A 12,463-nucleotide genomic window follows, 5' to 3' on the forward strand; every position below is an offset into this window, starting at 1 on the left:
TTGGGAACCATTCTGTATCAAAGAAGTAGGAATTCCTGTGCCAACGATAGAGAATGGCTGTAAATTAGTGATAATAACTCGAAGCCTTATGGTGTGCAGAGTGATGGAAATAGACAAGGATGTCGAAGTTAAAGTTCTTGAAGATGATGAAGCGTGGAATCTCTTTAAGGACAAAGTTGGGGAGGAACTTGTGCTATCAGATCCAGATTTGCAATCAATTGCCATGGAAGTGGCCAAAGAATGTGGTGGTTTGCCCCTAGCTATCATTGCAATTGGACGTGCATTGAGGAACACAACTAGTATAAGAGAGTGGCAGAATGCATTAGAAGAGTTAAGAACCTCAAGTGATGGTATATACAACATTGATGAAGCAGTATGCTCTCGTTTGAAGTTGAGCTATTCAAAACTAAAGGATGATACAAGGCAATCTTGCTTTCTATTTTGTGCTTTATACCCAAAAGGTCATCTAATTGATGAGAACGAATTGATTAATTATTGGGTGTGGGAAGATTTATTGGGTGATGTGAACATGTCTGCGACAAAACAAAAGGGGCAGATGATTATAGATGAATTAATATCCGCTTGCTTGTCGGAATTAAAAATTGAGAATGGGGTGAGATGTGTCAAATTGCATGATTTGATAAAGAGATATGGCTGTTACAATCATGAGTAAAAATTCTAGATGCATTGTGAATGCTGGCATGGGACAAGTTAGACCACCACTGCCTCACGAATGGAAAGAAGATGTTCAATGGGTATCATTAATGAGAAATGATGTGAAATCTATTGACTTCAATCCAATGTGTCCTGGACTCACTTCTTTGCTGCTTCAATATAACTCATTTGAAAAAAATATATTGGATCACTTCTTTGACAACATGGAAGGGTTAAAAGTTCTTGATCTCTCCTACACTGGGATTAGTGCTCTGCCTATGTCTCTTTCGAATTTGAAGAATCTATGTGCCTTGATATTAAGCCACTGTTGGAATCTTATTCAAGTTCCATCTTTAGCAAGGCTCACTGTATTGAAATATTTAGATTTTTCATTTTCTAGACGTTTAACAGAACTTCCACAAGGGATGGAACAATTGACCAATTTGAGACACCTGGATTTCTCCTTCACATCCGTTCAAAACTTAGGAGCTGGGGTCGTATCGAGATTTAATCTTCTGGAGGATTTGTTGACTCTGGGTTCGCCTATGATTGGGGTATCATCTAAGGGTACAAAAGATTGTTCTTATCCAATTAGAGTTGAAGAAATCATATCTTGTCATACGTTGTCTCTTGTACACATGCAACTACTTAGCATGCGAGCTTATAAAACAATTGTCAGATGTCTCGAGTTTTCTCAATTAAAGGAGTTCAAGCTTGTCATTGGGTTTCGATTTCATGTTCCAGAATTATTTGAGAAAACTAGTCTAGCAATAGATATGAGAAATGCAGCAGAGAACGTTTCAGAAGCAGAGATTATTGAATTAATTCCAACAAATGTTACGGAGTTAGTAATTCATAATTCTCTTGATATGATCAAACGCTTATCTTTGCATTTCTTGAATGCAATGTGCTTGAAAACTTGCGATATAAGAAGGTGTTCCAAGATAACATGCATTCTGGAATCTGAGGAGAACAATTTTCCGCTGCTAGAGAGAATGAATCTATCTAATTTGCCAAAATTGAGAATGATTTGTGGGAAAGTTGTGAAACCAGGTACTCTGATGAACCTAAAGAGTATTAATTTGGAAGGATGTTCATCATTGAAATGTCTGTTCTCAATACAGCTCATTTTCCAACTTAAAAGTCTTGAAGAAATTACCATCTTTAGGTGCCATGCAATGGAAGAAATTATTGAAGGAGAGAGCAATACAAACGGTGAAGACAGCAGCCTTGCAGATGCAGCCAAAGTGATCCTTCCAAAATTGCAAAGGTTGAAATTGCTCGTTTTACCAAACCTAAAAAGCATATACAAAGGGGACATTCAATGTGATTCTCTACGCACCATTGAAGTTTGTGACTGCATTTCTCTAAATAAATTGCCTCTTGGTCTGTTTGGAATAGAGGCGGGTCAGCATATGTCACCGTCAACTGCTCTCGAACAAATAACATGTCAAAAACAATGGTGGGAATCACTACAGTGGGACCAACCCCAAGCTAAGCATCTCCTCCAACCATACTTTGTCGATCATCATCGTAGGTATGCTTCAAAATGTTCTTCAAATTACGCTAATGAGGTGAACGACATATTAAGAACTAATGATTGTAAATATGGCTAGAGTAATTTTTAATTTTTAATCTTTTCTATCCTCTTCGTTTAATTTGATTACATTATTCAATTTCTCATAGTATTGTGGTATGGAGACATGCAGGGCATATTCGCTCCGAGCAGCAGTGGTACAGCGTGAAGACAGTATTTGAATGGAGCCACAATCACTTGATTTGATTCAAGGAGTACTCTTTATTGTTAAGGTTCAAGTTTGTGTAACGTTTGATATTTGGTAAGAAAACGTTGTTTCTTCTTGTCTAGCCTATGGGAAGGTGTTCCTAGGTTGATGTCCTGGTCTACTTGTTCTCAGGCTATGGCTTGCCTTTGTACCTCAAAAAAAGGAAACCTTGTTTCTGCCTGAAATAATTAGAGTGCTGTGTTGTTTCTTCTAAATTTATGGAGAGACTAGGTGGATTTTAAAGTTATTTTCATGTCTTTTTAAGACTTATTGTTAAGGTATGCCTTTAAGAATGATTGGGCTTCTTTGTCAGGCATAGTGAGAAACAGAGCATCACAGAGTATTCAAACAGCTTTGACCTATCATATCATGACCTATGGATGCTTTGGACTATAATGCTTTCTTGCTTATAATTTTTCACCTTTTCTTCTTCGAACCATATTAAGCAATGAAAAGAAAGAACGGTTGAGCTCACCAAAACTTGCATACGTTCTCCACACTACTAGGAGAGGCAACAGAATCTAGGACTATGCTCTCCCAAAAACATCTAGGCGCCATTTGTTTACTACTACCGGAAAAAGTTGATTTTGATAAGGCTGCATACGCAAGTTGTTAGGAGAATTTTAAGCTAAACATGAGGAATTGTCAAGAGAAAATTCATTTTCAACTTATTATGATGTGCGAATGAAAATCACTTATTAAATAGACTTGTTCATGAAGTCATTTAGCTGGCAAATGTGGCTCGCCACTGCTGCCATCTTCTTATACCCAATGCTTGCCATAAATGAGTTACTACTAATCAATATTTGATAATAGGTTACAAAAAAAAGATTATTTGATTACTTCTTCATGTAGCATATACATCTATATAACTTAAATATCTAGAGCATACATTCCGCTGTCATGTTTCTCTATTCCATCCTTCATCTTCTCCCCAGCCGAATGGGAAATCAACCTCCACAGAGTCACAACTGGTAATCGCACCTCCATTCTCACAGCTGGGGAGCCATTGTACAGATGATTTTCACAAGGACGGAAAATTTGAGTTTCAAAATTTGAATATGGCCTCAGCCTTTTTTTATCCGTTCTCTTTCTTATTTCTTGTCTGCCTTTCTTTCTTTTCCTCCCGAGATTCCTCTCTCTGTTCATGTCTTTGTTGAACTTGCTGTCTCTAATGGGTTTTCGCCGATCTATCCTAAGTTTAAAGATGGGATTTCTCTTCACCTTCTTCCACCCTTCTTCATCTTCTATTCTTCTTTTGTTGGATTTTACTCCGTCTGAGTTTGAGAAGAATCCAAAGAAGAGAGCACTAGTGATTTTACTCCATTTCTTTCAATGATTTATTTGCCAAACTCCCACATGTTTATTTAATTAAAGTTTGAGCCTCCACTGATTTGTTGAAGAAAAGACAGCGAACCAGTGAAGAAGATGAAGGAAGCTGATGGTGAAGTTGGGGTGAACGATGAACGTGGTCAATGATGGTTGTAAAGGTTGTGGAGGAGGTATAGAGGCTGAAATCGCAGTTTGATTCTTAGTTAACGAGACCTAATACATGACAGGAATTGTTGAGCACTGATTTCGATGATTTACTGATAAGATAAATAATTAGTAGTCACAATTTTCCTGTCTAACACCCAAGGGTGTATTAGTATAATTGCATGTTTGTAATGAATGTTGTTGATGGTTGTTGTGACAAAAGTAATTGATTCAACCTGAACATCGTAATACAAAGAAACTATTGGTTTGAGAGGAATAAATTTATTGATTATGTTGTCATATTTTGATTCACACAGATGAGTTTTAACTTTTGAAGATCACTGAATTCATTTGTAACTGATGTAGGTCTCACTCCAAAAAAAAAAAAAAAAGAAGAAGGAAAGGAAAAGAAAGGAAAGAAAGAAACTGATATAACAAGTCTACAGGCAAAACTGCATTTTCATATTCCATGATTGTTTTTTTATTATGCACTGAGTACATTAAGACATAATTCTATCTAAATTAAAAGTGTTTTTGCATGTATGGTACGAAAGTTTGAGGAATGATTCATACTATTTATAACTTGTTAATAGAGACTTACTGTTTGAAGCTTTTTAATACTCTAAGAATGAGATTGAAACAAAATAAGGTTATTGAGGAGTTTTAACTTCTTCCCATGACTTGCTTAACTTGCTATTCAGGTTCATTCTATATATATGTATGTTCAGTATTAATGATTTTTGACTTTCTTATTACACTAAGTCTCTAACCCATTTGATACGTATAACTAAGCATGTATTCCAAAGAGGCTCTCCATTGGTTAAAGACTTCTCTGAAGGTATTTTAAGATTAGCCGAGAATGGAATTTTAAAGAGTTTGGAAGACAAATGGTTGACCCTTCAAATAACTGCTCAAGCGGCTCAACGTCGTCTTCTGAAACTGAAAGCCTAACCCTAGCCGACTTTTGGATTCTCTATGTGATAAGTGGTCTGACTTCCACCATCTTCTTGATCGTTGCTCTGTTGAGGACTTACCTTCGTCAACAGAAAGAAGGTGATCAAGAAGAAGACGACCACGACGACAGCAAAAAGGGTAATAATGAAGTTTTCGATAATAATGGTTTTTGGAACCAGGCACTAGTGAGACTCACTTCAGGGCTTTACAACAATGGCAGTTTCAATTTCAACACTACAGGAAGAGCTGGAACGTTTGGTGGAACAGAAACTGTGCGCCATTGGAATTCTTCAAGGTGTGAGAGTGTAAGAACTTCTGATGATCATGTTAATCCTCGACGGACACAATCATTTGGCTTAGAAATGTTGTAGCTACCTAGCTAGCATAGATACTTGTAGAAATATATATCAATTATGGAAGATGTTTTTGTCTCTTAGCTTGTATACCTGTGTGTAATCTCAGCTTTTATGCAGACCCAGTCGGTAATTATTCATTGAATTCACATTCTTTGTCATGTTAATAGAGAAGTGGATACGCTTTTCTGTACATTGCATGGAGTGTGAGTGATTACATTCATCTATGTATATATATGTCTTGTATGAGTCTGACGTGCCAATTAGCCTTTATGTAAATTAACTAGGACATCCAAGGATTATTGCTAGAGAGTAGGGCTACCGAGTTTTAGCCCAACAAATTAATTTTGAGTTGGCAGTCATTTCTTGAATTTATGAAAAAGTGGAAAGAATATTTGCAATAAATAGGTATTGGTAGTTCCTTTATCATAATTTAAAGAGAACTTGAAAATAACCACCGGCCGGTTGGCCGAGTGGTATGTGTGGGTGTGTGGAATGTGCGCGTTGCGGGTTCAATCCCACCCCCTTGTAACCCAAAAAAAAAAAAGAGAACTTGAAAATATAGCGAGAAATTTGAATTTATGAAAAGGTGGAAAGGCTATTGTCCATCTAAAAATATAAATAGGTCTAATTAATTAGCATATACTACTTCCGATCCTTAATATAAAAACTACTTAACTAATTTGAGTAAATTAAAAAAACTAGTTAAGTTAGTTATTTGTAATAAATAGGTGTTGTCTTTCCTAAAATATCATTACTAATCAAGTGTATTAGTTAGAATTACCGTTATTACAAGAACTACCTTAAAAAAAATAGATAAATATAAAAGACAAAGTGAATTAGGATTTTATGTTTAGAACTAAAATAAAAATCAAATGAACCCTTATATTAAACGCACGAGGTAGTATTATTAATGCTTGGATTGGTATTAATTATGGTGTGGGAATATTAATTGGGTGATGTTAGCATGCCTGCCCGAAATGCATGGGGCAAATAATCAATGAAAAAAAATCGTAAAAAAGACATTGAAAATAGAAAAATTACAAATAAGATATTATTGGTTTTGACAACAATTGTCAATTAACAAGCAACTGATGACAATTTTGTGAACAGTCTCTACACAATTTTTTAATTTCCAAGGTTTTTTTTCCTGTGAATACCCCAAAGTATAAAGACTTAAGAGTTTTTTTCCCCCATGGTAAACGTTGAAATTATTTAATACAGTAAAGGGAAAGGGAAAGAAAAAGGAGATGTGGGGAAGAGGGACATGATAGCTGGCCTCCCGAAATCATATCACCGCTTCTTTTTTAAAGCACACACCATTCTCTTTTCTGACTTTCTCTCCCTCAATGTTGATGGAAGAGAAAAGTAGAAACGCAACACAGAATCAAACATCTTGAAGAGGCACGAAGGAGATGGAAGAGTTCAAAAGAGGCGAAGGAAGGGTGATGGAATGCGATGCCGGGACCAAATCTGAATTTTTGTGCTGAAATAGAAGCTTGGTACGATTATTTCCTCTTCTTCCCTTTTTATATCTATCTCCTTTTTCTACGGATTCAACTTTATGCTTATGCAGCATCCGGATTCTTCCACTTACTATTCACTGTCTTCTTCCTGTTATGACTACATAATTTTCTTCCTTAAAAAGAAAAGCCTCCACCAGAACTGTGAACTTGATAGTGCCTTCAAGGTTGGAATACTGTGACTCCAGTCTTGTATGCCCTGATTTGACATTTTTTGTGTTTGCGAACCTCATTGATAGATACCCCTTCCAAATTTTTCTTTCAGTGTATTGCAATACTTTGAATACTCCATTAAAATAACGTTTGAGTATTTGATAGTTCACTCTACGCATCACCCGGAAGCATGAATTAGTCATATGTACTTGTCACACGAATCAGCATGAAATGTATGCCTGGCTAAAATCAGCGTTTTGTTTCTATTTTGGTTGTACCTGTGCTCAAGCAGGTTTTTGTTCATAATTTTCTATTTGGAAAATCATTGTTCAAATATATTCTTGCTCTTGATGCTCTTCCATGTATAGTCCTGGAGACACGGGTGGAAATATCATAGGCTTACAACCTGGCTTGGTTGGGGCCTGATATCGGGTAGCCTGTTTGAGCAAAGAGGTGGGCCTAAGCTTTTAAATTTAAAGTATGGCTAGATTAATTTTTTAAAATTTATTTTATTAGTATCTATTGAAGTATATAGGCTTCTAAGTATACTAAACACCTACATTTATATAGGTTTTAGTAAGCTTAAAACCTATTTATGACCTTTAAGGATTGAAACATAAGGTTTTTTTTTTTTTTAACTGCCTATATTGTAAGTAGACTTTTAAAATGACTTCACGCTTGCGAAACCTTTCAAAGGCTTAGGCCTAAGCTTTAAAAAAAAAAAAAAAAAGAAGCTTTTATGCAGCTTCAAGTAGGGGTGTGCATGGACCAGACTGGACCAGATTTGTTATCAACCCGAAGTCTGGTTCAATAAAGGCCTCGGGCTGAAAAAGACAGCCTGAGGTCTGGTCCAGTCCAGTACCAACCTAAGGTCGGGTTGGACTGGACTTGGTCCTCTGGACTTCCTGGACCAGTCCAAGCAGTCTAGGACCTAAATTTAATTTTTTTAAAATTTTTTTCCTTCAATAGGAGACAAGATTATAACTTACTATATAAAATTTTGTACATATTTTAATCCAAAGTTCATCAAATTTAATCATTCTCTTTCAATTTCCCAATAATGTCATGTTTTATTAATTAATCCTCATTAATATAGATCTTATATTGTAGAAAATATATACACATGCTCATTACTTAGGAAGTTAATAAATAAATCTTGATTATTTGAATAAACAAAAAATTTATATAGAAAAATTAAACCAAAGTAAAATTATATAAATAATAATTAAAAAAACCGAGCTAGACTGGACTGGACTAACTAGTCTGAGGGGCCAGTCCTTAGTCCAGTCCAGCCCGATGAGACTAGTCCAGTCCAGTCTGGTGCAGTCTTGTTTCGGGCTAATTTTTTCTGGACTGGACTGGACTGGACCGGGTTTGCTCAGGTTGGACCGGACCACCGGGTTTTTGCACAGCCCTAGCTTCAAGCGACAAGCCTACACTCAAACTTTGAACACTTAATACAAACTTAGGCCTATTTAGCCAAAGCCTGATCTATTTTTATCCCTAATTGGACATCATATATTTGACATTGCATTTTATATTCCTCTGTTTGTTTGAATTCCTTGGAGCCAACCAAGGAAGTTGTTGGAAGTTTGTCAAAAAGTTGTAGGGGAGATACAGTTAGAAAATTGGGATACAGAAAGCTGCCAGCCAGGGATTTGGTTGGAGCCACGATCTAAACACTTAAAAGCACGTTTATGTTCTGAAACAAAATTCACTTCTTTTCTTATTCAACTTTCTCTCCCTCTTTCCTTCACGTCCTTTTGTTTTGCACTTTTGCTTGCCTTCTCTGGGGAACATTGACTAAGGGAGACTCTCTTTTCCCTTTTTTTCACATTATTTTTTATTGTAATCTAATTAAACTTTTAACACTAAATTAAATATCTTGTAAAATTATTTCAAAAATTACTGATTATAAAATTTATCATCTAAAAGTACTAAAGATTCTAATATTTTGAATGAGTATAACTCAGTTTTAGCAAATGTAGCATTTTCTAAACTATATATATCATATTTTTAGTTATGCATAAATATTTTTTGTTTTGCATATAATTAAAGATAGATTCCTCACACTTAAAAAAAAGTAGCATTCATAGAAGATAAGTTGCACTTGAGTCATTAATCAAATTTCAGGTATCTTTGATAATAAATTTTGCAAGGAGATATTTTTGGAAAAATTGTAAAAAAAAGACTTTGGAATTGCAAAAACGCAGATAGGGACCCTTGACAACTTTATGACACATGAAATTGTCAAAACCCAAAGTGAAGTTGTCAAGGGTCCCTATCTGCGTTTTTGCAATTCCAAGGTCTTTTTTTGTAATTTTCCTGATATTTTTCAACAATTTTCCAAAATTATTATTATTATTTTACATAAATAAATTTAAAATATTAAAATTTCACTCGAACAATTTAAAATTATAAGAAAATATTCTCATTAAATTTTAATGAAATTTTATAGTTTATATTGATCAAATTATAATAGTAGAAATTTATTTGCATAAAGTAATAATTATATAAAATATTAAATTTAAACATATGAAATTATAAAATGATAGTAAAAGGAAAAGGCAAGAAAAAGAAAAGATGGGAAAAATGAGAGGATAGTGTCCAGAAATCACCTCTTTTATCATTATTGTTGTTGTTGTTTTTATTAAAGAAAAAATATTATTAAAATTAAAATAATAATTTATAATACATTGTTAGCAAGACTGCAAGAGAACACGAATGCAAATTAGAAAAAGGAACTAAGCAATAGTTTATAACATAACACCCCTTCCTTTTTCAAATACACAAATTCTTGACTCTTTTTTCTTCCTTTTTTTTCCCCCTCCATCACTTCCCTCTTTTCTGACTTTCTCTCCATCGATGTGGATGGAAGAGGACGATAGAAACATAACACAGAAGCAATCATTTTGAAGAACCACAAAGGACATGGCTGATTTTACGAGACAGGGGAAGGTGAAGGACTGCGATGCCTTGACCAAATCTAAGTTTTTGTGTGTTCAGATAGAAGCTTGGTGCGATTATTTCCTTTTCTTCCCCTTTATTGTTCTCTGTGTTTTATGTATTGAGCTAGCCTAATGCAACCTGGTCCGAAGTGACTCAACGGGCCCGATTGATGGACGCTCCTTTAGACTTTTCTGTCAGTATATTGTGATACTTTAGAGACCCAACTAAAATAACGTTTGACTGTTTGATAGTTCACGCTGCTCCTGACATTACTCTCTCACTTGCTCCTCATACACATCACGTAGAAGAATGAATCAGTCATATATACATGTCACACTATTAGGAAAGGTTGCATGAAATGATCGTCTCGCTAAAATCACCATTTTGTTTCTATTTTAGCTAAACGTGTGCTCCAGCTGGTTTTTGTTTATGATTTTCTATTTGGAGATCATATATTTGACCTTTCGTTACTTTTTCAATATGTAGTTGACAGTACACACTAGTGACAGGACACACTAGCTCCAACAATATACATTTTGCTTCTTATATTCGTTTGTTCGTTCGAATTCCTTGGAGCCAACCATGGAAGTTCTTGGTTGTGTGTCAAGCACCATGGGCTTGTGTTGCTCTCTGCATGAAGTAATTAGAGAAAATTATAAACACTTCAGAGCATCCAAGAGGAGTATTCGACGACTGGATAATTTGATGCAAAAGTTGGATGCTTGTAAGAAAGATGTTGAACATGAAGTAAATCGATTGTGCAGTCAAAACAGAGCAGAGCCAACAAATGAATGCGTTTTGTGGTTTGAGCGAGCTGATCAGGTAAACACAGAAGTTAGCAACCTCTTGGATGAAAATGGCTCGCATAGACCAACTAAAGGATGCTGTTTCATTTGTTCAAGAATCAAATTGGGGAAGCTTATTGAGGAGAAGATTAGAGATATCCAAGAACTTCTAGATGGTGTTCCACGTTTAGAGGATTATTCAATTGCTGTTCCTGTAAACAAGAGAGGTGATGTTTTGTCTGCAATACCAATGGTGGAATATGAAACACATAAACAAATCCTTATGAAGATTTGGGGATTCCTACTTGACAAAAAAGCCAGAAGGATTGGTATCTGGGGAATCGGAGGAGTTGGTAAAACAACTATCATGTCAGAGATTCACAACCGCCTAGTGAAAGGAAGGAGTCAATTTGATTGTATTATTTGGGTGGAAGCATCAAAGGATCCAAGAAAGGTGCAACAAGATATAGCTAGGAGATTAGGTTTGACTTTTCAAGATGCTGATGATGAAAGAGCAAGAGCTTCTAAATTATTAGAAGCTTTTGATAGGAAGAAGACATTTGCACTGATTTTGGATGAGGTTTGGGAGCCACTCTCTATTGAAGAAGTTGGAATTCCTTTTCCAACAGCAGAGAATGGTTGTAAATTAGTGATAATAACTCGAAGCCGTACAGTGTGCAAAGACATGGAAACAGACAAGGATGTCGAAATAAAACTTCTTTCAGAGAATGAAGCATGGAATCTCTTCAATGACAAAGCTGGGGAACTTGTGCTATCAGATCCAGATGTACAATCAATTGCAATGGAAGTGGCAAAACAATGCCGTGGTTTGCCTCTAGCTATTGTTACAGTTGGGCGTACATTGAGAAATACAGCAGATATAAGAGAGTGGGAGGATGCATTACAAGAGTTAAGAACTTCAACTACTGGTATTCACAACTTTGAAGAAGTAGTATATTCTTGTTTGAAGTTGAGCTATTCAAAACTAGAGGATGATGCAAGGCGGTATTGCTTTCTGTTTTGTGCTTTATACCCAAAAGGTCATCTAATTGATGAGAATGAATTGATTAATTACTGGGTATGGGAAGATTTATTAGGTGGTGGAAGTATGGCCGAGATGAAACGAAAGGGGCAAAAGATTATACGCCAATTAATATCTGCTTGCTTGTTGGAATTAAAAATTGAGAATGGGGTGAGATATGTGAAATTGCATGATTTGATAGGAGATATGGCCCTCACAATCATGAGTACAAAGCCTAGATGCATTGCGAAAGCTGGCATGGGACAAGTAAAACTGCCACCGCCTCAGGAATGGAAAGAAGATGTTCAGTGGGCATCATTGATGCGAAATGACGTGAAATATATAGGATTCAGTCCAATGTGTCCCAGACTCACTTCTTTACTCCTTCAATGCAACTCATTTGAACAAAATATATTAGATGACTTCTTTGACAATATGCAAGGGCTAAAAGTTCTTGATCTCTCCTATACTGGGATCAGTGCTCTGCCTATGTCTCTTTCAGATTTGAAGAATCTACGTGCCTTGATATGTAGCCAATGTTGAAATCTTATTCGCGTTCCTTCTTTAGCGAGGCTCACAAAATTGGAGTATTTAGATTTTTCATTTTCTAGAAGCTTGACAGAACTTCCAGAAGGGATGGAACATTTGACCAGTCTGAGACACCTGGATTTCTCCTTCACATGCGTCCAAAACTTAAGAGCTAGACTCTTGTCCAAATTTACTCTTCTAGAGGAGTTGTTGATTCTAGGTTCGCCTATGATGGTAGTATCATCTAACGATACAAATTCTTACTCTTATGCAGTTGGGGTTG

At 35.8% G+C, this 12,463-nt stretch overlaps 1 protein-coding gene across 1 annotated transcript; it reads left to right on the forward strand.

Annotated features, from left to right (window-relative positions):
• The first annotated feature begins 103 nt into the window (after nucleotides 1-103).
• Nucleotides 104-12,195, forward strand: LOC114724351 (probable disease resistance protein At1g12290). Its single transcript, XM_028910691.1, has 2 exons — nucleotides 104-461; nucleotides 11,672-12,195. Exons 1-2 carry the CDS (start codon nucleotides 104-106, stop codon nucleotides 12,193-12,195), a joined length of 882 nt encoding a protein of 293 aa, XP_028766524.1.
• Nucleotides 12,196-12,463: the final 268 nt, after the last annotated feature.

The sequence above is a fragment of the Neltuma alba genome, unplaced genomic scaffold, assembly GCF_004799145.2.
Source record: "Neltuma alba isolate B1F8T4 unplaced genomic scaffold, ASM479914v2 tig00012185_pilon, whole genome shotgun sequence".
NCBI lineage: Eukaryota > Viridiplantae > Streptophyta > Magnoliopsida > Fabales > Fabaceae > Neltuma > Neltuma alba.